This window comes from Clytia hemisphaerica, unplaced genomic scaffold, assembly GCF_902728285.1.
Source record: "Clytia hemisphaerica strain Z4C2 unplaced genomic scaffold, Clytia hemisphaerica genome assembly, whole genome shotgun sequence".
Taxonomy (NCBI): domain Eukaryota; kingdom Metazoa; phylum Cnidaria; class Hydrozoa; order Leptothecata; family Clytiidae; genus Clytia; species Clytia hemisphaerica.
The window spans coordinates 990,118-1,015,371 of NW_027104184.1; the positions used below are offsets into that span (position 1 = coordinate 990,118).

Genomic DNA, 25,254 nt, shown 5'->3' on the forward strand with positions numbered 1-25,254 from the left:
GGCACGTTGGCACGCCAAGGCACGTTGGCACGCAGGCACGCATGACACGTAGGCACGCTGACACGCATAGCACGCTGGCACGCGATTTAGCAGACTCTGTTTTAGCAGGGTGGCTAAATCCAAAATAAACGCCCAAAGGAATACAAACAACAAAAACCCCATAAAGCAATGAATAATACATTAATACATTACAGACATTTTTTGTCCTTTTTGTGTGCCTATGTTACTTAAGCAATCCGTATAACAAATTATCTACCATTAAAATGCAATTACACACAGTAATTCTAATTAACAGAAACGCGTTGATTAGATTACAGAAAGTAGGAAATATAACACTGCATATTACTACAATTGTATTTTAGTAGACCAGGCACGCAAAAGAGACAATAAAAATGGGAGACTCTTTATGTGGATATTATTATGTTGCTTTTTTTGTTTTGGGTATTCTTATTATGGGTGGCGGATTTTTTGGATATATCAACCACCCCGCTGAAGCAAGTGTTGCTACTGGAGTGTATATTGTCTTCCATTTATTTGATGGAGTTTTTGCAGCTATTTGTCAAAATGATTTCGAATGTAAACGTTTGAAGGTCTTGCAATGGCGTAAGTATACATAAAGTTTTATTGTCATTACGCTCTACAAAAGTAAATGTACCAGATGCAGCTTTATATTCAATGCATTTTTTGGGCTCCCAAAATATTTATTTTTCATTGTCATCAAAAGCTATGTGTGTGATGCCAAGGAACTCAATCTGGTACCCAGAGCAACTTACAAAACTTTTTAATTTTACTGGGAGGACTGGATTGGAGTTTGCAAAGACCTTTAGTTCATTTGAATTGATCGAGACAGAATTATATCGAATTGGCTAGAGCTACCATACTTAAAATTAGTAACTATGGTCATGCCCAAAAAAGAAATAAATTCCTGATTAAACACATTTTATGACCGCCATTTTCGATTTTCCACTACGCATTTATTTCGGGGAAGTAACTGCCAAATCAGTGAAAAAAAAATAGACAAAAAAGGTATTAAGAAGAGTCTACTCTTCTTACTTATTTATTTAACCAGGGCGAACAGTTATTTGCCTTTTCTCCAGGACCATTTCCCGAGTGTTTAAAGCCAATTTTCTCAAACAGGAAACTTGCTTCTTATCCAATTTGGAAACAAAAGATGTTTCGGGATTTTTTCCACCTTCCCGTTCGGGAAGTATTTCCCGTTAAGCTAATACTTACCATTTCTGTATAGTGTTGCTGACTGGTTGTTGATATAGAGCAGATTCATATAGGTAAATAAAACTTCTTTTTCTCCGTTTTAGAGTTTTGTTTTGCTTTGCTTGGAACCCTTTGTGTTGAGTCGTCGATTATGAAATCTATTTTCGGAGCATGGGCAGTGTTGTCATTTAGTCACACAGTTATTGCAGCCATTAGGCTATATTGCGGTGACGGTTTAAACAGTTTAGGATTAACTTTTGGAGGAATCAATGAAACAAGGATTGATTGGGAAAACAAAATCAAACAAAACATACGAAAAGCGCCTGAATTTGTAACATATTGTGAAGTAAGTGAACCAAAACTGATCTGGAAATTTTGGAAAACAAGAAAAGTCATTTGGAGAGAATATAAGACTTTCAAATATAAACATTGGATTGATTTGAGCCAGATTGATGAAGTTTCGATTGAGAATATTGAAAAGGAGCAGAATATTCAGAAGATTGAATTCGATATCCAATTTGATGATGAGGAAACAGAAAAATCATATCAACAACATGTTCAAAATCTTTTGGACGAGTTACCTGAAATGTGTCGGAATTGTGAGATCAAAACAAAAAGCATAATCAAACTGGATGGAATCAACATTGGAATCAACATTGACAGAGAGATTGTTATCAAGCTAAGTTCCAGCGGTCTTGAAAAGTTTCTAGAAGAGTATCCTTGGTTAGTTGTTTTGTTTTTGCCTGTCAGTATCCTTAGCATATGTCGGAAGATCATCGATTGGTTAATCGTTAGAATGGATATTGAACCCTTTTTCCGAAAGGTAACAATCAGAAAAGTTGTTTCAAACAAAGATATTGAAGTCATATAAATCTCACTTGAACTTCACGTCAAGTATTTTGTGGACAGATCTGCATATTTAACGTGATGATCCCGATCCAGACATATAAAATCACTTTTCTGTTCAACTGTAAATAAATTTAGCCTTTAAACACGAGAACTAGTTTCGTTATAGGGGCCGCCCACATAGTACGTATGCACTAAGGGGGAGGGGGGTTCTTCTTAAAAAGTGTATGTTTGTGTACAGGGGAAGGGGAGGGGTCAAAGGGAAATGTACGTACGTAGAGAATTTTTTTTCATAGCCCTTTTTCGCTGTTTTTTGTCGACTTTTACGCTTGTTATACGCATCTAGGAAAGGAAAAAGTTTCTTGATAAGCATTGAGTTTCATGTATGAAATAAAACCCTTTCTCCGAATCAAACGATTTGAATTCGAAATTTTTTTCAACCGAAGGGGGGGTGAATGAAAAAGTACGTACTTAGAAGAGGGGGTATAGCCATTTGTGTACGCTTGCGTACAGGGGGGGGGGAGAGGGTACTCGATTTTCGACATTTCAGTGCGTACGTTATGTGGACGGCCCCATATGACTTTAAAAAAATTGAAAAAAAAAACCTGGTACACAATAAAAACTCAGTAGAAAGTTTTATTTAACTATTTTCTTTGTATTTTTTTTAAATTAATAGTAAATGTCAATTTCCAGTCTCCCCCAGGGAAAGCCACTCGTTGACTTTTTGAAATTTGCGTAAAACGATACCCCGGATGGGACTGAAATTGGGAAATTATCTCTGAATTTTCCAGTCGCCCAAAATTCCCTCAATAAAATACCCTGTTTTTACGATGCTTTAAATATTCTTGATACAACTCTTGTGGATTAAAAAAGGGGCATACTGGTCTTTATATATTGACAAAATTTAATTCTCGTATACAGTCAGCCCTCTCTTATTCGAGCCTCAACAATTATTCGAATTTTTCTATAATTCGAACTAAGTATTGGTCCTCTCAGCTAGAAATAAGTATAAAATACTTTCTATAATTCGAATCTTTCTATTATCTGAAGAAAATTCTCGGGCCCTTGAAGTTCGAATTAGAGAGAGTCATTCGCTCTCTTATTTTTCTAACGTTATCGATTGAAACAACTTATTTAAGAAACATTTTTCAAATGAAATTTTCTATCAAAATATTTTCTTTTGAATAGTTATTCGTTTGGTAAAATACCAACTTCCACAATCCTCATCAAACAATAGCAAACCTTCCAACATAAGTCCTGGAATACCTAAAATCCAGAAAAACATTTCAAAAGATTCCTTTTGTTAAACAAATTACAGTCTTATTTTGTCTGCTGAATGTGATGTTGTATTTGACTGCAATCTCAGAGTCTTCTTGGTACTCCTCTGGCTCCTCTGGCAAGCTCTTTTGGAAATCATCAATAAATTGTTTGCTCGTTCGAAAATAGAGTGTCTCTATTTGCTCTTCAAAATCAATTTTAAAGTCTATAATTACTCGCCATGTCTTCGTGTAACCTTCAATGGAAATTTGATCAATCAAATCAATACAATTTTCGTAGTCGACAAATATTTTAGCATCATTACCAATTACTTCTTTAGATTGCCAAAATTTCCAAATCGATTTTGGTCGAAAAGCTTTACAACGAATTGTGATTTGTGGATCAGTATTTATTTGTTCTTCAATAAATTCTGGTAGAGTTTGTTTTTGAATAAAGAAATTCTCTTTGCCATACCAATATTGTTGGAATACTTTCGTTATTATAAGAACGAATATATAAATTGTTGTGAGCACACTCCATGATATGAAAATAATGCGAATAAGTGATTCTTCTATCAAGATTGCTGCCAAGAGACTTGCAGACAGTTCTAGAAGAAAGAAAAATAAAGAAATAGTCAAATTATTAAGCTCCACGTTATCTTGGTCTGTTTGTTCTGGAAGTGCCTTAAGGGAACAAAATTTGGCGGATTTGGTGGATTTGGCGGATTTGGCGGATTTGGTCAAAATTAAGTTCCCACCAAATTTATTTTTCCGGCCATTCGCCAAATTAAAATTACTGCATTTATTCCCCCAAATGTGTGCTATTTCAGGGAATTTCTTATTTGATTGAAGTTTTTGGACAAAAATATCCTTTATCCAGCCAAATTTAATTTTTCAAGCCATCCGCCAAAATTGATTCCCTCTGAAAACAACCCGTTCTCACAGACCCGGTAGGATTGGGGATAAAGATAAAGGACTGAAGGCCGATGGGGATTGATATAACCTTGTTTCTAATCGCTGGGGATTTGAATTCCATTGTTTTAAGAAAGATTATTCATTTGGGATGGGGAAAATATCCAAAAGTAAATCTTAAACCGTCATCGCAATGTAGCATAATGGTTGCGTGGCCGAATGACAACACAGCCCATGTTCCGAAAATAGATTTCATGATCGACGACTTGACAAAAATAGTTCCAATCAAAAGATGAGCAAAACTCTAAAACCGAGAGATAAAGAAGTTTGATATACCTATATGAATCTACTCTATATCCACAACCAGTCAGTAACGCTATAGAGAAATGGTAAGTATTAGCTTATCGGGAAATACTTCCCGAACAGGAAGGTCGAAAACATCTTTCGTTTCCAAATTGGATAAGAAGCAAGTTTCCTGTTTGAGAAAATTGGCTTTAAGCGCTCCGGAAATGGTCCTAGAGAAAAAGATAAATAACTGATCGCCCTTGTTAAATATATAAATAAGGAGAGTAGCCTCTAAAAGCCATAAAATGTGTTAAATCAGGAATTTATTTCATTTTCGAGCATGACGTCTGGGAACTAACTTTTACTATGGAGAATGGCTATGTGGCTGACTATGGTAGCTCTAGCCCTTTCGATATAATTCTGTCTCGATCAATTCAAATGTACATTGAATTAAAGGTCTTTGCAAACTTCAATCCGCAGTCCTCCCAGTAAAATTAAAATGTTTTTATGTGGCTCTAGGTACCAGATTTAGCACATTGTGCACATAGCCCTCTTCCTTAGGACAATGAAAAATAAATATTTTGGGAGCCCGAAAAATGCAGTGAATCTAAAGCTGCATAATGTATAGTCTAGCAAGCTAGACGACTAATTCAGACATATTAGAAATAAAGCAAAAAAGTAAATTTTAGTCGTCTAGAAACCTTTGTGCACTAACTCTTTAACTTTAACAAAAAAAAAGTGTCAATATCGCAATTAAAATTTTTCCCGGCTCAAAAAAAATTCTTGAAAATAAAATGTGTGTGGATTTGTGTGTTAAAAATGTTTCATTTGAGTTGATTTTATTTTGAGAGTTTGTTGTTGCTTAATAAATTGTTTTCTCGCTACGCAAGTTTCTGCGTAGCTAGGCCCGGTATCTATAAGGCTGGAACACCGGATTCTTCCAGTCGTTTATACAAACTAAATCCCGTATCATTATTTTTGTTTACTATTAGTATTACATGCATTATAAACGACTCCAGTCTACATAATGTACATTTACTTTTATAGAGCGTAATGACAATAAAAAAATTACGCAGGGGAACTTTATGTACACTTACGTCATCGTAGAACCTCCAAACGTACGCATTTTAAATCAGTTTCGTGGCGACAAAAAAAGGCAAAAACTCCATCAACTAAATGAAACACAATATACACTCCAGTGATGAAACCTGTTTTAGCGAGTCTGCTAAATCGCGTGCCACGCGTGCCAGCGTGCCATCGGTTTTTAAGCGTGCCAGCGTGACATGCGTGCCATGCGTGCCTTCGTGCCAACTGTCTTGGCGTGCCGGCGTGCCAGCGTGCCAACCGTCTACGCGTGCCAATTTGCTAGCGTGCCAATGTGTCTTGGTATGCCAGCGTGCCTACGTGCCATCCAAATTCCGGCGTGCCATCCAAATTTTGGCGTGCCATCCAAATTTTGGCGTGCCATCCAAATTTTGGCGTGCCAACCAAGTTTTGGCGTGCCATCCAAGTTTTGGCGTGCCATCCAAATTTTGGCGTGCCAATCAAATTTTGGCGTGCCATCCTTATTCCGGCGTGCCATCCAAGTTTTGGCGTGCCAACCAAATTCCGGCGTGCCATCCAAGTTTTAGCGTGACAACCAAATTTTGCGTACTTTTTTTAAATTTCCAGAGTCTTTATTTTCCATGAAACATTAATTGTTAGGCGATATTTCGGAATATACACTTACTACGGTCTCTTACACGGGTTAAAGTAAGGCAAGTGAGGGGAGTAAGAAAAAGAAAAAGTCAAGAAAAATGATGACTTCTGAAAATTACTTTAGCCCTCGGACAACCATTTAACTAAGCTCCTTATTTTTGGCTACAGCTCCTGACCACTTGATTTAAAAAGGCAAAAACGGTAACCATAAACTCATGAGCTTTTTGGCTATTTTGAAGTTTTAGGTTTCCAAAAAAAAAAAATTCCAGAAAAAAACTTTTTCAAAAGGTTTCAGAATGAAAAGCTTTTTCAACTTTTTAGAACAGTAGCGTAGACAGGGGTGAAGAAAGATCTGCGTATGAGAGTAGATTTTAACGACAAAGCACTTACCTATTCGTGACATAAAAACATCAACCGCCCCCCCCAACATGGACCCCCTCAAAAATACCATATGTTTAATTAACTGTGCTATTCATTGTTACTAAAAAAGGTAACACATGGTAACAGGGAGGAACGAGGTGACAGGTGAAGAATGGTGGCTCTGAGGCGTGAAAAATTTAAGAATACACTCTTTTTATTAGCATAACGTTTATAAGCCTACTTAGGTTCAAATTCGGTAAAAAAAAGCATAACGCTAAGTATCTAAACATATATTATATATAAAGCTGAAAATGAGATTTTGCTTTGTCAAGAAAATGACAGGTAGACTACTGCCTTTCGCGTGGAAGAAACACGTGTATCTCCTTCAAAACTTTTAAAGTTATGTAATGCTCTGTTCATATAAAAATGAAAATAATAAAATAATAATAAAAGTACTACTATTTTCATATCTCTAAAACAGTTCTTTTGGAGCATTTAATGTTTTCATTGCATGACAATCTATATCCATTTGCACCGCCAGCATCCTATTGAGCATGAGAAAACATCTTGTTGTAAATTGGTGTACACACCTCATATTTTGTGATAATGCCATTATTTACATAATTTAAGTGTCATTACATAAAATAACCTTGAAAATGCTTTCCCACTAATTTTGAGGGAGTCCATATTGGGGTCCACTATGGGGTCCATATTAGAGGGGTCCAAGTTGTGTCATCTTCTCCCCAAGCTTTACCGAAATTTCGGTAAAAATTCGGACGAGCACGCCGAAATTTGGATGGCACGCCAAAATTCGGATGGCATGCCAAAATTCGGATGGCACGCCGAAATTCGGATGGCACGCCAAAATTCGGATGGCACGCCAAAATTCGGATGGCACGCCAAAATTCGGATGGCACGCCGAAGTTTTAATGGCACGCCAAATTTGGATGGCACGCTGGCACGTTGGCACGCCATGGCACGTTGGCACGCTGGCACGTTGGCACGCCAAGGCACGTTGGCACGCAGGCACGCATGACACGTAGGCACGCTGACACGCATAGCACGCTGGCACGCGATTTAGCAGACTCTGTTTTAGCAGGGTGGCTAAATCCAAAATAAACGCCCAAAGGAATACAAACAACAAAAACCCCATAAAGCAATGAATAATACATTAATACATTACAGACATTTTTTGTCCTTTTTGTGTGCCTATGTTACTTAAGCAATCCGTATAACAAATTATCTACCATTAAAATGCAATTACACACAGTAATTCTAATTAACAGAAACGCGTTGATTAGATTACAGAAAGTAGGAAATATAACACTGCATATTACTACAATTGTATTTTAGTAGACCAGGCACGCAAAAGAGACAATAAAAATGGGAGACTCTTTATGTGGATATTATTATGCTGCTTTTTTTGTTTTGGGTATTCTTATTATGGGTGGCGGATTTTTTGGATATATCAACCACCCCGCTGAAGCAGGTGTTGCTACTGGAGTTTATATTGTCTTCCATTTATTTGATGGAGTTTTTGCAACTATTTGTCAAAATGATTTCAAATGTAAACGTTTGAAGGTCTTGCAATGGCGTAAGTATACATAAAGTTTTATTGTCATTACGCTCTACAAAAACAAATGTACCAGATGCAGCTTTATATTCAATGCATTTTTTGGGCTCCCAAAATATTTATTTTTCATTGTCATCAAAAGCTATGTGTGTGATGCCAAGGAACTCAATCTGGTACCCAGAGCAACTTACAAAACTTTTTAATTTTACTGGGAGGACTGGATTGGAGTTTGCAAAGACCTTTAGTTCATTTGAATTGATCGAGACAGAATTATATCGAATTGGCTAGAGCTACCATACTTTAAATTAGTAACTATGGTCATGCCCAAAAAAGAAATAAATTCCTGATTAAACACATTTTATGACCGCCATTTTCGATTTTCCACTACGCATTTATTTCGGGGAAGTAACTGCCAAATCAGTGAAAAAAAAATAGACAAAGAAGGTATTAAGAAGAGTCTGCTCTTTTTACTTATTTATTTAACCAGGGCGAACAGTTATTTGCCTTTTCTCCAGGACCATTTCCGGAGTGTTTAAAGCCAATTTTCTCAAACAGGAAACTTGCTTCTTATCCAATTTGGAAACAAAAGATGTTTCGGGATTTTTTCCACCTTCCCGTTCGGGAAGTATTTCCCGTTAAGCTAATACTTACCATTTCTGTATAGTGTTGCTGACTGGTTGTCGATATAGAGCATATTCATATAGGTAAATAAAACTTCTTTTTCTCCGTTTTAGAGTTTTGTTTTGCTTTGCTTGGAACCCTTTGTATTGAGTCGTCGATTATGAAATCTATTTTCGGAGCATGGGCAGTGTTGTCATTTAGTCACACAGTTATTGCAGCCATTAGGCTATATTGCGGTGACGGTTTAAACAGTTTAGGATTAACTTTTGGAGGAATCAATGAAACAAGGATTGATTGGGAAAACAAAATCAAACAAAACATACGAAAAGCGCCTGAATTTGTAACATATTGTGAAGTAAGTGAACCAAAACTGATCTGGAAATTTTGGAAAACAAGAAAAGTCATTTGGAGAGAATATAAGACTTTCAAATATAAACATTGGATTGATTTGAGCCAGATTGATGAAGTTTCGATTGAGAATATTGAAAAGGAGCAGTATATTCAGAAGATTGAATTTGATATTCAGTTTGATGATGAGGAAACAGAAAAATCATATCAACAACATGTTCAAAATCTTTTGGACAAGTTACCTGAAATGTGTCGGAATGGTGAGATCAAAACAAAACGCATGATCGAACTGGACGGAATCAATATTGAAAGAGGGATTGTTATCAAGCTAAGTTCCACCGGTCTTGAAAAGTTTCTAGAAGAGTATCCTTGGTTAGTTGTTTTGTTTTTGCCTGTCGGCATCTTAAGCATATGTCGGAAGATCATCGATTGGTTGATCGTTAGAATGGATATTGAGCCCTTTTTAAAGAAAGTAACAATCAGAAAAGTCGTTTCAAACAAAGATATTGAGGTCATATAAACCTCACTTAACTTCACGTCAAGTATTTTGTGGACAGATCTGCATTTTTAACGTGATGATCCCAAACCAAGCATATATACCCATTTTTCTGTTCAAATGTAAATACATTTAGCCTTTAAACACCAGAGCTCGTTTCATTATAGGACTTTTAAGAAATTAACAAACGAAACCTGGTAGACAATAAAGACTCAGTAGGTTCAAGTTTTATTTAATTTTTTTTCTTTGTAATTTTTTTATATTAATGGTAAATATCCCCCTGGGGGTACCACCTTTGCTCACCGACGGGGATTTCGCCGACGTTCGACAAAGGACCCTACGTGTAACTTGTTTTTTCTCAAAATCTTGCCAAAATTTGTATAAAAGTAAAACGATACCCTGAATGGATTTGAAAATGCGAAATTTTCTCTGAGTTTTTCCAGTTTCCTAAAATTACATCAATGAAGACACCCTACGAGGGACTAATTTTATCATTTTGGTGTGTTTGCGACCCTACAATGGAGGTAAAAAAAGGTTTACTGTACATCCTTGTACCCCATTTGCAAAGTCAGGGGTACTTGGGTACCCTTTTTGCAAAGTGAGAAGTACTTGGGTACCCCAGGGTAAATGGTTAACCCTCCCAATTTTAATTTTTAAATGTTTTACGATGCTTTAATTATTATTGATACAACTCTTGAGGATCAAAAAGGGGCCAACTGGATACTGCTCTTTATGTATTGAGAAATTTAATACTCATATACAGTCAACCCTCAACTATAATTCGAACTAAACTATTTGTCTTCTTAGGTAGAAATAAGTATAAAATAATTTCTGTAATTCGAATCTTTCTCTCATCCGAAGAAAATTCTTAGTAGTTAGAATTTCTATTAGTAGTTCTAATTAGAGAGTCATTTGTACTCTTATTTCTCTAATGATATCGATTGAAACAGCTTGTATTTAAAAGAAACATTTTTCAAACGAAATTTTCCATCATGATATTTTCTTTTGAATAGTGATTCGTTTGGTAAAATAACAACTTCCACATTTCTCATCAAACAATAGCAAACCTTCCAACATAAGTCCTGGAATACCTAAAATCCAGAGAAACATTTCCAAAGATTCATTTTTTAAACAAATTACGGTCTTATTTTGTCTGCTGAAACTGATATCGTATTTGACTGTAATCTCAGAGTCTTCTTGGTACTCCTGCAGTAAGCTCTTTCGGAAATCATCAATGAATTGTTGGCTCGTTCGAAAATATAGTGTCTCTATTTGCTCTTCAAAATCAATTTTAAAGTCTATAATTACTTGCCATGTTTTTTTGTAACCTTCAATAGAGCTTTGATCAGTCAAATCAATACAATTTTCGTAGTCGACAAATATTTTAGCATCGTTACCAATTACTTCTTTAGATTGCCAAAATTTCCAAATCGATTTTGGTCGAAAAGCTTTACAACGAATTGTGATTTGTGGATCAGTATTCATTTGTTCGTCAATAAATTCTGATAGAGTTTGTTTTTGAATAGAGAAGTTCTCTTTGCCATACCAATATTGGTGGAATACTTTCGTTATTATGAGAACGAATATATAAATTGTTGTGAACACACTCCATGATATGAAAATAATGCGAATAAGTGATTCTTCTATCAAGATTGCTGCCAAGAGACTTGCCGACAGTTCTAGAAGAAAGAGAAATAAGAAATGGTCAAATTATTAAGCTTCATGTTATCACGATCTGTTCGCTCTGAAAGTACCGCGGTAAGAAAATTTTGCGGACTTGGCGGATTTGGTCGCAAAAATGTCCTTCATCCACCAGATTAAATAGACGCAAAAGTTCTTTCAGAAGAGATTTAATTTGGATCTTATTATCGGACTTTTTGATTTTTCTAAAAAAGCGATGCATTGTGGGATTGTTTCGGGTGTATTACAATAGAATTCCCTCGAGGAATTGCTAGTTTTTACAAAAAAGATCTCCTTTTGTTGAAGTTTCAATGCAGATTATACTTTACCTATATTGAGTATAAGGTGGTTGTATTTTTTCTTGTCTGTGTATACTGTTTGAAAGACATATCTTAAACAAAGGTTTAAGCAGAGAAATACCACAAATGTCCCATGTACCATTCCATTTTCTGCTGGGTACCGGTAAAATATATAGATATCAGTTCCCAATAATGACAAGGAGACAAGACAACAGAATGCTAGTACTATTAAGACTGCCCATTCATCGCATCTCATTCTAATATAGCAAAAATAAAAATGAATTAAACACATTACAAAGGAATATTAAATACTAAGAACAATGACCAATATATTTTAATGTGTTGAATTTTCGCTGGAATTAAATTAATATTTCACAGGGACTTACTCTCGGGTACCTAATAGCCAGAAGGGGGGCTGGAATAAGTGGAGGAGGAGGGATTTAGAAAAATTCTCAAAACAAACAAAGCAAGGGGGTTGTAATAAAAATGTCCTGCGGGTGGAAAATTTTTGAAAAATTAATTAGTCGGGGGATGGCTAATAGGTACCCGAGAGTAATCCCCGCTTTAACCCTCGCTAAAATTTATCCCATTTGAGTATAGTGTATGTATCACATTGAGAGTGAGACATCGTATTTAGATTAGATCATTGGGATATAGCCCAATCGACACATAACATTATTTCAGCGTTCATTTAACGTTATTTGGACGTTGTGAACATTAGATAAACGTCGGAAAAACGTTGTGTGGGAGCTGAACCCTGCAGAAGAATCTCTTATGTAGGATTTAAAGCCAATTACTCTCGGGTACCTAATAGCCGCCCCCCCCCCCCCCCCCCCCGCTAATTGAAATTTCCCTTTTTTGTCCCAATTCTGCTGTATTAGCCTCCTTTACAAAAATATTCCACCCAGGACATTTTTATTCCAACCCCCCCCCCCCGCTTATTCCAATCCCCCCGGCTATTAGGTACCCCGCTATAGCGACCGTAGCATGAAGGTAGAGCATCCAGCTACGGTGCGCAAGGTTGTGGGTTCGATCCTTAGCCGGGTCACACCAAAGATTCCCAAAATGGTACTTGATGCCTCTCTGCTTGATGCTCAGTAAGTAAAGAGACGGATCAAGGGTAAGTGGAGAATTCCAGGGAAAGGAGTGGCGCCCTCCCCTACCTTCGGGTAGACAGCCGAACGAAAAGGGAGCCTTCGGGTCGCACTCGACTGCGGTCGCAAACTTACTTACTTATTAGGTACCCGAGAGTAATTACAACATAAGTTGCGAGACCCGTTTGGTTTTCACACCCCTTTCTCACAGACACACTGGGAACCCTTCCAACTGGAAAAATTGTCCAAAATATCGTCCCCAGTTGAAAATCATCCTCCAATTTTTGTCCCCATTGAAAAGAATCATACAAACCAATCCTCACTGCAAATTATTATGCTATTTTTCTCATCCCCACTGAATCTCCTGACTTGAAACAATGGAATTCAAATCCCCAGCCATAAAAAAACATGGGAGTAACAAATCCATCGAGTTTCAGTCTGCTATTTTTACCCCCCCTACCGAATCTGTGAGAAGGGGTGTACGTAGGATTTTGGGATGAGCTGGAGTTTTTACAAGATACTTCACTAATTGGTCATTTAAAGTGATAGAAATGACGCGTTCTTTAGAAAAAGTAATAAGATTCTTTTATCACATCTTAACGACCAACCAAATCAAATAAGAGCTTGTAAAAACTCCAGCTTGTCCCAGGATTTTAAGCCACGTAATTATAACATAAGTTGCGCCGCCCGCGCAGTTTTCATTAAAAAGCTAGATTGGATAATTGAATTTTTTTCTTCATCAATCCTTCAATTTAACTTGATGATATCCCTACCCTGGGTATCCTAGCTTCACTATTTTGCTTGAGAAAGGTTGAATATTATTCTTTAAACTCAATGAACTTAGCCTGGAGTCGTTTGTAATCCATGTATAAAAATACAATAATTGTTACGGGATGATATCAGTTTGTATAAACTACAATTTGTCGCTTGTTTTACTTATGCGTCTAGCGTGCTATGATCTCAATGACCATTGTAACCCTGACCATTGTAGACCTGCTGAACTTTTCCAGAAATACGAAATTTGAAGCACTCACATGAATAAATTTTAGCTCCCTTTTCGATAACAAAGACCAACATTACAATTTTTTCTTGAAAAAATATAATACAAGCTTCGCTCATAACATTTGATTTTACTTCTCTCTCTCTATTCTCGAGAAAAAAACTCTTAATGCTCTGCTGTAACATTATAGTGGCAGTAATTATCAGGATCCAATTTCAACGAAAATGATTCTGCGGTTTACTCACGACGATGTAATGAAAAACAAGAATTTTATACACGATACACATCTCCTTTATCAAAATCATTTCCGGAGATGCGCGCAGTCTGATCTATCACAGGTTCTAGTTTAGAGTTCGGTGAACCAAATTTTCTTTAGATAGCGAATGTTTCTAAAGCAATTTCCAATATTTCTTTATTCGTAGGTTTATGACCATCATGTTCTATTGGCGGAAAAACTCGCAAAATTCGCCAAAATTAATTCTCGCCAAATATAATTTCTAGAAACCACTTTCTTGTGTTTGACCGTATATTTTTTTCTTCATTCGTAGAAATTAATTTTCGCCAAAATTTAATTTTTTTCACATAAGCCTCCATTATTTTGAGATGCCTTGGAGTTTTTACAAGATACTTTACTAATTGGTCATTTAAAGTGATAGAGATGACGCGTTCTTTAGAAAAAGTAATAAGATTCTTTTATTACATCTTAACGACCAACCAAATCAAATAAGAGCTTGTAAAAGTTCCAGCTTCTCCCATTATTTTCCCTAAAATCGCCATTTCTTCTCGATTTTCAGCTAGAAGATTTGAAAAATAACATGTCGCTCGCTAAATTTAGAAATTTTATCAGATCGCCAAAATAAATTCCGCCAAATTTCTTCTCTTAAAGAAGGTATATGGAGTTCGGTGAACCAAATTATCTTTGGATAGCGAATATTATTAAAGCAATTTCCTATATTTTTTCTATTCGTAGGTTTATGACTATCATGTTTTATTTGGAGAAACCTGAAGAAGGTGGAGAAACGGCTTTCCCTGCCGCTGATAACATCACTTATTCAGATGCTGTAAGTTTACTTTTTCCTCGATTAGCTCAAAGTTTTTCATACTTTTTACACCCTTAGCACTTCTCCCATCTTATTTCATTACAATTTTTACAGTGTGCGTCTCACGCGCGTTGTATTTTGCGCAAGGCTTAAAATGGGACAGATTTCGAAAAATAAAGATTTGATAGATTTAGAGATTTGAATTTTTTCTTAAAATGTCACCACTTCTTTCTGAAAGAAAAAGAACACATCGTTGATTTTTCTATTTTTTAAAGAGAAAGAAATATCTTAATGGTCTCTAGTGTTGGAAACTTCATCAACTTATTTTGAATTGACAGGAATTTCGTCGACATGGTTATCCAGCAAAAGATTTATTCAACTTGAACGAACATTGTTACGATTCAAATCTTGTTGTGAAGCCCCAGAAAAGATCAGCTGTAGCCTGGTATAACCATCATGTTGATGCGAACACAGGCTGGTTGGGAGAGATTGATGATTGGTCTTTGCATGGTGGTTGTGAGGTGCGCAAAGGTGAAAAATGGATTGCTAATTTATGGTTAACAGCTCCTTATGCCGGCGAAGAAACGAAATTGAGTATGTATTCGGCAGAATATATGGAAATGATGAGAGATAGAGGTGAAGATCTGTATTAAATGAACTTGACTTATTTTAGTGTAGTTTGATGAACAGGATAATCATATCACTTAAATCCTTATAAATAATAAGTAGAATATATTAGTTTAAAATTCGATAGAAAATAAAAGTTCGGATCGTATCTTAACTTTAAAAAGGCCTTTGGCACCGGAAGCGCAAACACTCCCCTAATGCACCCGACAATTTTTCTTCGAGGAATACACTATAATTCTTTTCATTTCACGATGCCAATGTGATGCATGTGATGTAATAGAGTGATGCCGGCCGGGTGTAGGAAATTTCATAAAATTGGGCTCTTCCAGAAAATGTCCGAACATTGGGGGTGGAGGTAGGCTGCATGCATCCCCAAATTAGTTTTGATATAGGGGATGCGAATCAGGCTCTGATATCGCTTCCGAGAAAATTACCGAATAGCTATGTATTTTGCAGAATTTTGGCGACTTGTATTTTTCAAAAAACTCGATGTGTATTGTTTGAGTTATTTGATGACGTAAATAGAAATTAAATAAAGATTCAAATAAAAAGAACATATGGCTAGAAATCTCTCTTTCTCCTCTATTTCTTTTTGTTTATCGAAATTAATTGAATTAGCAAACAAAACTCTCAAGATAACAAAAGACGACAAACTGTCAATCAAAGTTCTCTATCATTCAACTCTTTTTTTGGTTAGCAGATTTTTTGCTAAGTTCGGAACGGTTTTGTGAGCCTGATTCGCATCCCCTATATCAAAACTTATCAGAGGGGATGTGGGCAGCCTAGGGTGGAGGATATATTGTCCCGGCGTGGGGTAGCGAAAAATCATCAAAATTTGCCTTGTGGGGTAAATTTGCTCTGTCTGGGGGGTCAACTGATGCTTGTCCGGGGGGTAAAACCCGTTTTCTGGGTCACTGGAAATCGTTATATCCTCCACCCACCCCCCATATTCAATTTTTTTCTGGCCATTCATGGTTTAGTAGAATTGAATATTCTAACCTTTAGAAATTTTTAAATACAAAAAGCTTTATGAAATTAATATGACTGAAATTTGTGTAGGTATATTTCTGAATGATGAAGTTCGAATAATGACCTCACTCACTTAACTTACTCTTGAGTAAGTATACTTACTTTTGAGTTTTCAAGACAATTTGAAACCTCATTACACTTTTTTTATAAGAACATCCAAAATTTTTGAAGCCTTCAGATATTCTTAACTTTTCGGGTTCTAAGCCTAAAAATGTTCTTAACATGTTTTTGTCTTCACCATGTTTTAAGTATTTTTTGTCCATTTTCCTGATAAATCAAGTGTTTTCGAGTCCATAAAACCATAAAATGTTTATAATATTTTGGTCATCAAAGCCTTATATTCTTATTATTATTCTTATTTGTTCTTATAAAAAACATGTACTTAAACTTTCACTCATTTTACTCATTTTCTTCCACTTGATTACTTTTTCAACAATCACAAAACCGCTATTAAATTCAAATGCAATCAAAAGTTACAGCCTCTTTTTGTCTCCGACTTTAATTTAAAGGCTCTGAAGTCTTGTTTTTTTTAATGTTTATTTTCGCACACAGTATATTACAACATGTGGTCGTATTTGGTAATTAATTGATCGATATAAGCCCCCCGAATGAAATACTTGAAATACGTGAAGTTAAGTGAGATTTATATGACCTCGATAGCTTTGTTTGAAACGACATTTCTGATGGTAACTTTCTTTAAAAAGGGTTCAATATCCATTCTAGCGATTAACCATTCGATAATTTTCCGACAGATGCTTAGGATGCTTACAGGCACTAACCAAGGATGCTCTTCTATAAGCATTCAAATACCATTAGAACTTAGATTCTTGACAATCTTTCTTTCAATATCGATTCCATCCACTTTAATTTTGCGTTTTGTTTCGATCTCACCATTCCGACACATTTCAGGTAACTCGTCCAAAAGATTTTGAACATGTCGTTGATATGATTTTTCTGTTTCCTTGCCATCAAACTGAATATCAAATTCTATCTTCCGAATATTCTGCTCATTTTCAATATTGTTAATCGGAGCTTCATCAATGTGGCTCAAATCAATCCAAAGTTTGTATTTGAAAGTCTTATTTTCTCTCTAAATGACTTTTCTTGTTTTACAAAATTTCCAGATCGGTTTTGGTTCTCTCACTTCATATTTTGTTATATCTTCCAGGCGATACTCCTATGTTTTGTTTGATTTTATCTTCCCAAGCAATCCCTCTTTTATGGCTTCCTCTAAAATGTAATCTTAAATCCTTATTGCAACATAGCATAATGGCTGCTATAGCTACATGAAGGAATGAGAAAACAGACCATGTTCCAAAAAAAGATTTCATAATCGATGACTTGACACAAATTGTTCCAATCAAAGATGAGCAAAACTCTAAAACCGAGACAAAAAGAAGTTTGATATAGCAAGTCACTGGATTTGGTTGAAGAGAAATGACGAGTTTTGGCAAGAGGGATAAAGAAGAAAGACAGTGAAGTAGGCAACCGATTGCCTTGTGCAAGTTGGACCTACATGAATGGTTTTGTCGTCACCAACAAATCAACCAGCCGTAACCAGTTGGATTGGGACTCACTTCAGTGAGGGGGGCCGGTGCGTTATGGATACCGTCGAGAGGAAGGCCCCGAAACGGAACGCATTCTCTCCTGATGACCCATGAAGACTGGATCCGGTATGCGGAGCAATGTGGCTGGCAATCACTTACCAAGGTAAGCTGTTATTCATTTCTAGGAATCTACTCTATATCCACAACCAGTCAGCAACACTTTACAGAAATGGTAAGTATTAGCTGAACGAAAATTACTTCCTGAACGGGAAGGTTGAAAATTTCCTGAAACATCTTTAGTTTCAAAAGTTGATAAGAAGCAAGTTTCCTGTTTGAGAAAATTGGCTTTAAGCACTCCGGAAATGGTCCTGGAGAAAAGGCAAATAACTGATCGCCCTTGTTAATTAAATAAATAAGGAGGGCAGTCTCTTCTTGATTCTCATTTTTGTCTAATTTTTTTTTTTACTGATTCGGAAAATACTTCCCAAAAATAAATGCGTGGAGGAAAATTGAAAATGGTGGCCGTAAGATGTGTTAAATCAGGAACTTATTTCTTTTTCGGGCATGACCATAGTTACTAATTTTAAGCCGTCTTGATATAATTATCTATTGACTGATCAATTCAAGTCTACATTGCAAACTGCAATCCAGTCCTCCCAGTAAAATTGAAATGTTTTTAATGTGGCTCTGGGGACCAGATTGAGCACATTACGCAAATAGCTTCTTTCCTGAGGACAATGAAAAGACAAGAAGCCGGAGCGGCGTGAAGGTCCAGCTGACGTGGCAATAACCGAATGTCGTTTGTACAGGGTTCCTTAAGTGACGCAAAAAAATTCCTTCCCATCCTCCACCCTGAGCTACTATTCTTTGACACTTTCTGTATATTATTAAGTTTTGAAAGTTTTTGATGCATTTCCCGAAATTTCGAAACTTTTGCCGCTTAGGGGATTCGAACCCACTATATACAAAGCACCTATGATTAGAACGCCAGCGTCTTAACTACTCGGCCATCGAGTCACAACTGCATTGAGGAGTTCAAAGTTACTTATAAACAAGGTATTTACTCCAAACTCTACCCGGGGGCTAAAACCCTAACCAGGGGTTAACTCGCATCCCCAACCCTAGCCATAACCCTACCTGAAACAACCCTTTAATCTAACCGGGAAATTTGACTCTACTACCAATTCAATCCAAAACATAGGTCAAACTTCGCGCGAGTAGGCGGGGCAAAAATTCTAGATCGGCAGTTGGTTTAGCCTGGACTTGTTAATTTATTGCGCGCACAGTCCCCGACAAAGACAAAATCCTTTCGATCAGTTGCTTTTTAAAGGTCCATTCTGCTGCGCGCTGAACCAATTAAACAGGAAAACTTTATGTATACTTACGCCATTGCAGGACCACCGAATGTACGCATTTTAAATAATTTTCATGTCGACAAAAAGATGCGAAAACTCTATCAAATAAATGGAAGACAATATACACTCCGGTGTCGAAACTTGTTTCAGTGGGGTGGCTAAATCTAAAGAAAACGCGCCCAATGGCGGATACAAACAACAAAAACGCCATAAACCATTGAATAATATTATCCATATAAAGTCAGACATTTTTTGTCCCTTTTGCGTGCCTGTTTGTACAGGGTGTCCCTAATTAAAGTATCGAGTTTGAACATGCGATTGAGTAGAAAAGTTTGTGTGTGTTATCGCTAAAATATAAGAACGTTCTCCATCACACAGGCTTATTACAAAAGGTAGTTACAACGTATAAATTAATCGTAATGACAAAGAAAAAAGAGGGAGAGCTCAAAATACAATTTTGTGAACACGCAGATAAAACTTTCTACTCATAGTTGTGTTTCGACTCGATACTTTAATTAGGGACACCCTGTACAAGTATACAAGCAATTATCCGTATAACAAGATATCTACCATTAAAATACAATTACAGTAATTCTAATTGACAGAAAATGCGTTGATAAGATTACAGAAGGTAGGAAATATAACCATGGAGGTACAAAGAAAAACAAGAGAAGAATGGGTGGGTTTAAATCTGTAGGGGAGAATTGATTGACACTCCCTTTGTCGATAACAATTCAGAACATAAACGAAACAAAAACTCAAAATCACTTTTATGCATTCTTTTATGAACATAATCAATCTTCTTCCCTTTGTTATTCGTGCCACTGTTACAAGAGGTAAGTTCGGGAACCTCTTAAGACAAAGAACGTAAGGAGGAGAAGATCCATTAAGTTTTGAAAAGAAATCTTGTAAACGATTTTTCCGATTCATTTTAAATGAGTAAAAAATTGGAAAATGATTTCAATGACGATGATGACAACTACGCAAATGACTGCATTTTTAATGATCCCTTTTGTCAATTGGTGAAATTTTATTGGCCTAGTTTTAGAAATTAGATAGACGAGATCCATTTTTTGGCATCGGTTTAAGAAAATATTTGGACTAAAAAAAGGCCTATAAACTTGGCAATCCTTCATCAAATGACAAGACTTTTCAATTAATGTTTTCTTCAATGTGAGCTTAATTGCTTGATATTTTCCTCCAAAATTCTCCAGCGACTTTTTGTCTAAAAATTGATTCTGAAATCGTGTGTGCTTATAAATAACTTTCTATTTTCTAGCTTCAGAAAATATATTTTCGAAACAAAATTTATAACGGATAACGAAATGGAACATAAACTTGTTTTTTGGGGCTAAGTTTTATTTATAATTCTCGTATATTAGAAGGCTAGTATCTTCAATACTGATGTTAAGAATATTCAGAGCAAACTTGAGTTCTACTAAAGAGTCTTTACTTCATCGGGCGAGCTTAGATTTCTTCTATATATTAATAGCCGTAGTCTGTATGTCAGTTTGTTTTTTGTTGGTTTGTTTTTTGTTTGTTTTTTGTGTGTCACTTTCGTTTTCGCAAGCAATGTTCTTTTAAAAGATGACTTTTGCTTCTTGCTCCACAAATTTGTTTAACGATATTCGCGCCGTTTTATAAAGACTTTGTTTTGATTGATAGATTAGACTTTTTCTTTTTTTTTTCTTTCTTTTCTTTTGTTTTATGTTTTCGAATGTAATTAACGACCTTATTTGATTTGAGACATTCGAATTCTTTTCAAAACAAAAGAAATTTTTTAAACAGAATCTGTTAAAGAAAAGAACAAATATAAAATAAAACTCAAGAATCACATAACAAGTTTGTTAGAACAACAGCAACATAAAAAATACATTCAAAAGGCGGTAAAAACTAGAATTCTTTCTTCGTAAAAACGGACCTTTAAACATGTATGTCGATAATTATTTTGCTGTAAATCTAAGTCATTGTTGAATTTGTAAAATTATTGAAGTTATGACGAAGTTATTTTATAAAAAACAATATAAAATTGCGCTATCACGCCTTTTTGTCTGCGTGTCCTAGCTGCCTTCCGGGGGGACTATGGTTGCGAGCTGACTTTCGGCCCTGCCCCTCGGACCCTTAGCAGAATAAAGAGGAGACGAAACAAGGGAAATTGTGTGAATTTTAATTCACTTTTTGAACTAATTTGACCAAATTTCTATCTTTCTGGGGGCAAAAAGTTGAAATTTTCCTATTTTTCCGATTCTTAATGGGACTGAAGTTTGATTTTCCGATTTTTCAAACTGCCATGTTTCAAAAAGGCACACTTAAGGCCGGCACATACCCATACCCATACACTTCTCTTGCCTAAGTACCCCCCCCATCGGGCTGCCTTTTTTCGACGAATCACGTGTCATGTCTATTATTTCACTCCGCTTATCTTGACATCAAAGTTTTCCTAAACTTAAACATCAAGAACTACGGAAAATATAACGCAAGCGAAGCGAGAAAAAAAATCTAATTGCAGAGCCGTCTTGGACGTCGCCGGTATGGTGTAATTTGGGAATGATGCCCTTTCTGTTTTCTGATCATTTTTGCCACAAAAAATATGGTTAAAAGATACGTCACCCGGGAGGGATAGAGTAAAACTTTGAAGAGAATTCTTCCCTTAAATTTTGATTTCATCGTGTTTAAGCCACCTTCCCAACATCTCAAAGGACTTTAAATGCGTTCAGCAAACAGCTAAACCGGCGTGCGAAGCCGGGTACCGGCTAGTTTTGTTATATTTTTATAAAAGAGATTAAATGACGTTCATGACCGATTACCGACAATTAAACTCCTGTTATGCTTTATATCTTCATGATATTGCAAAAGACAAGTTTGGCATACTATGCGTTTTTTATAAGAAATCTAATATTTTTGAAGCCTTTTGATGGAAAATAGAAAATTCAAAAAGTGGTTGGTCAGCTAGAAAGGGTTTTATATTTCCTACTTTCAGTACTTATATCAATCATATAAGGCTTTTCTTTTCTGTTTATGATTGATATATTACTTGAATTGCATTTTAATAGAACAGGCACGCAAAAGGGACAGTAAAAATGTCCAACTTTTTATCTGTATATTATGGTGTTGCTTTTCTTGTTTTGGTTATTGTTATTGTTAATGGCGGATTTTTTGGATATATTCACAACCCTGCTGAAGCATGTTTCGTCACTGGAGTGTATATTGTGTTCCATTTAGTTGATGGAGTCTTTGCATTTTCTTGTCGCCACGAAACTAATTTAAAATGGGAACGTTTGAAGTTCCTGCAAGGGCGTAAGTATACATAAAGTTTCCCTGTTTAATCTTTTCATTATTATAACGCTCCTAAAAGTAAATGTTACCAGATGCAGCTTTAGATTCACTGCATTTTTTAGGCTCCCAAAATATTTATTGTTCATTGTCCTCAGGAAGAAGGCTATGTGCATGATGCTAAAGACCTTAATCTGGGTTCCAAAGCCGCTTGCAAAACTTCTTAATTTTACTGAGAGGACTGAATTGAAGTTTGCAAGGACCTTTAGTTCATTTTACACTTTTGAATTGATCAGTCAGCAACATTATATCGAATCGGCTAGAGCTACCATAGTGAAATTTAGTTCCCAAAACGTTATATCTGAAAAAAGAAATAAACTCCAGGTCTACTTTAATGGGATGAACTTTCGCAGGGATTAAATTTCGTGGATTTCGCGGATTTGGCTGTCATCCGCAAAAATCCGCGAAATCAAGTCCCAATGGAAATTTAGAAGGGCCTCATCTGCGAAATATTTCTAAGCAAACCTCAAGATATGTCAAATAAATACTTTTTGAATGGTTACTTGCATCAAAGAGGCGCAACTGATGTTTATTTTAACAACCTACATGTATGATTTGACAATTAAAGTCACAAAATCGTGAAAATATTGACACACAATAGTGCCACCCACGAAATTAAGTCCCTACAAGATTTTTGATTTTTGCAAATAGGCCCAACCGCGAAATTCAATCCCCACAAAAGTTTATCCCATTAAAGTAACAAATTTTATTTCGATTTTTGACCACGCATTCATCTCTGGGAAGTATCTGCCGAATCAGTGAAAAAAATAGACAAAAATGGTATTGAGAAGAAAATACTCTCCTTATTCATATATTCAACAAAGACGATGAGTTATTTGCCTTATCTTTAGTACCATTTCCGGAGTGCTTAAATCCAATTATCTCAAACAAGAATCTTGTTTCTTATCCAATTTGGAAACTAAAGATGTTTTCGGAAAATTTCCAGTTTCTTGTTCGGGAAATATTTCCCGTTAAGCTAATACTTACTATTTCCGTATAATGTTGCTGACTGGTTGTGGATATAGGGCAGATTCATATAGGTATAATATAAAACTTCTTTTCTCTCTGTTTTAGAGTTTTATTTGGCTTTGCTTGGAACCCTTTGTATTGACTCGTCCATTATAAAATCTATTTTCGGAGCATGGGCTGTGTTGTCATTCGGTCACACAGTTATTGCAGCCATTATGCTATATCGTGATGACAGTTTAAGATTAACTTTTGGAGGAAGCTATGAAAGAAAGATTGCTTGGGAAGACAAAATCAAACAAAATATACGAGCAGCGCCTGAAGTTATAACAAATTGTGAAGTGAGAGAACCAAAACCGATCTGGAAATTTTGTAAAACAAGAAAAATTATTTGGAGAGAAAATAAGACTTACAAATATAAACATTGGATTGATTTGAGCCTGGTTGTTTTGTTTAAGAATATTGAAAAGGAGCAGAATATTCAAAAGATTGAATTAGATATTCAATTTGATGACGAGGAAACAGAAAAATCATATCAACGACATGTTCAAAATCTTTTGGACGAGTTACCTGAAATGTGTCGATATGGTGTGATCGAAACAAAACGCATAATCAAAGTGGATGGAATCAACATTGACAGAAACATTGTCATGAATCTACATTCCCCTGGTCTTGAAGAGCTTCTAGAAAAGCATCCTTGGTTAGTGGTTTTGTCTTTGCCTTTCAGCATCCTAAAAATCATCGAATGGTTAATCGTTAGAATGGATATTGAACCCTTTTTACAGAAAGTGACCATCAGAAAAGTAGTTTCAAACAAAGATATTGAGGTCATATAAACCTTACTTAACTTCACGTCAAGTATTTTGCTTCGACAAATGGTAAAAATATAGAATAGATTAACATATCTTTTTTATTACCTGAATATTATATATCACGTTTTTATAAGCATGATAAATTTTTTTTTATCATTCACTTGCTTACCTATTCTAGAAGAATGTGGTTTATGTGCTCATTAAGTTCATCAATTATTAACGTATATTTCTCAATGAGTGTGATTAATTACGTGCGTCCCGTGCCCTCGTGCCCTCGTGGGTCGTGCCTTCGTGACTCGTGCGTCCCGTGCCCTCGTGCCTTCGTGCCCTCGTGGGTAGTTCGTGGGTCCTGAAAAAAGTTACGTGGGTCCTGAAAAAAATTACGTGGGTCCTGAAAAAAATTACGTGGGTCCTGAAAAAAAATTACGTGGGTCCTAAAAAAAATTACGTGGGTCCTGAAGATTTGATTTTGTGGGTCCAGAAAATGATTTCGTGGGTTCAGTAGTCACGCGTGTCCTTGTAATTGTGCGGAATCTTTTTTGGAGAGTTTGTTGGGATAAATTTGAGAGTTTAATCGGATATTGTTCTCCTTAAAGCTATACTTTGAGACAACATACGATCTCGCCAAAATGAAAACACCATTTTCGAATACAAATTTCCAAAATTAATTGACATTGAATATTAAAAATTTTTATACTAGGGAAACATGGCACTATCAGACTGTCTTTGTGCAAAATTTCAAGTTGTATTCCAGTGTGATGCTTGAGATATGAGAGGATTTCTAATGCCAAACTTCAATTAAATATTGAAAAATCCCTGCCTATTTCAGAAAGTTCTTATAATTAACACTATATCCATCTCTTAT

General features: G+C 35.9%; 5 protein-coding genes across 5 annotated transcripts in view; 4 read left to right on the top strand and 1 right to left on the bottom strand.

The window, feature by feature from the left end:
• The window catches only part of LOC136814763 (transmembrane prolyl 4-hydroxylase-like), a 52,543-nt gene extending 36,922 nt beyond the window's left edge, over positions 1 to 15,621 (top strand). Inside the window, exons 11-12 of the mRNA XM_067071184.1 lie at positions 14,651 to 14,741; positions 15,059 to 15,621. Of these exons, the coding sequence (XP_066927285.1) occupies positions 14,651 to 14,741; positions 15,059 to 15,373 (406 nt within the window). The 3' untranslated portion in view covers positions 15,374 to 15,621. The remainder of the gene's footprint in view (positions 1 to 14,650; positions 14,742 to 15,058) is intronic.
• LOC136814818 (uncharacterized) lies at positions 253 to 2,313 on the top strand. Its single transcript, XM_067071245.1, has 2 exons — positions 253 to 603; positions 1,317 to 2,313. The coding sequence occupies exons 1-2, from the start codon at positions 393 to 395 to the stop codon at positions 2,081 to 2,083; spliced, it is 978 nt and encodes a 325-aa protein (XP_066927346.1). The 5' UTR covers positions 253 to 392; the 3' UTR covers positions 2,084 to 2,313.
• Positions 7,952 to 10,540, top strand: LOC136814819 (uncharacterized). The gene is made up of 2 exons (XM_067071246.1): positions 7,952 to 8,163; positions 8,877 to 10,540. The coding sequence occupies exons 1-2, from the start codon at positions 7,953 to 7,955 to the stop codon at positions 9,629 to 9,631; spliced, it is 966 nt and encodes a 321-aa protein (XP_066927347.1). The 5' UTR covers position 7,952; the 3' UTR covers positions 9,632 to 10,540.
• LOC136814823 (uncharacterized) lies at positions 10,591 to 13,753 on the bottom strand. Its single transcript, XM_067071249.1, has 3 exons — positions 13,715 to 13,753; positions 11,617 to 11,843; positions 10,591 to 11,286 (listed from the first exon to the last, which is right to left on the bottom strand). Exons 2-3 carry the CDS (start codon positions 11,840 to 11,842, stop codon positions 10,598 to 10,600), a joined length of 915 nt encoding a protein of 304 aa, XP_066927350.1. The 5' UTR covers position 11,843; positions 13,715 to 13,753; the 3' UTR covers positions 10,591 to 10,597.
• A 6,696-nt stretch (positions 15,622 to 22,317) lies between the features above and the next one.
• Positions 22,318 to 24,604, top strand: LOC136814814 (uncharacterized). The gene is made up of 2 exons (XM_067071241.1): positions 22,318 to 22,575; positions 23,686 to 24,604. The coding sequence occupies exons 1-2, from the start codon at positions 22,359 to 22,361 to the stop codon at positions 24,411 to 24,413; spliced, it is 945 nt and encodes a 314-aa protein (XP_066927342.1). The 5' UTR covers positions 22,318 to 22,358; the 3' UTR covers positions 24,414 to 24,604.
• Positions 24,605 to 25,254: the final 650 nt, after the last annotated feature.

Coding starts and splice junctions, on each gene's coding strand:
- LOC136814818 (XM_067071245.1), top strand. CDS start 393: ATGGGAGACTCTTTATGTGGATATTATTATGTTGCTTTTTTTGTTTTG. Junction 604..1,316: donor TTTGAAGGTCTTGCAATGGC/GTAAGTATACAT, acceptor TCTCCGTTTTAG/AGTTTTGTTTTGCTTTGCTT.
- LOC136814819 (XM_067071246.1), top strand. CDS start 7,953: ATGGGAGACTCTTTATGTGGATATTATTATGCTGCTTTTTTTGTTTTG. Junction 8,164..8,876: donor TTTGAAGGTCTTGCAATGGC/GTAAGTATACAT, acceptor TCTCCGTTTTAG/AGTTTTGTTTTGCTTTGCTT.
- LOC136814823 (XM_067071249.1), bottom strand. CDS start 11,842: ATGAGATGCGATGAATGGGCAGTCTTAATAGTACTAGCATTCTGTTGT. Junction 11,287..11,616: donor CCACCTTATACTCAATATAG/GTAAAGTATAAT, acceptor TCTTTCTTCTAG/AACTGTCGGCAAGTCTCTTG.
- LOC136814814 (XM_067071241.1), top strand. CDS start 22,359: ATGTCCAACTTTTTATCTGTATATTATGGTGTTGCTTTTCTTGTTTTG. Junction 22,576..23,685: donor TTTGAAGTTCCTGCAAGGGC/GTAAGTATACAT, acceptor TCTCTGTTTTAG/AGTTTTATTTGGCTTTGCTT.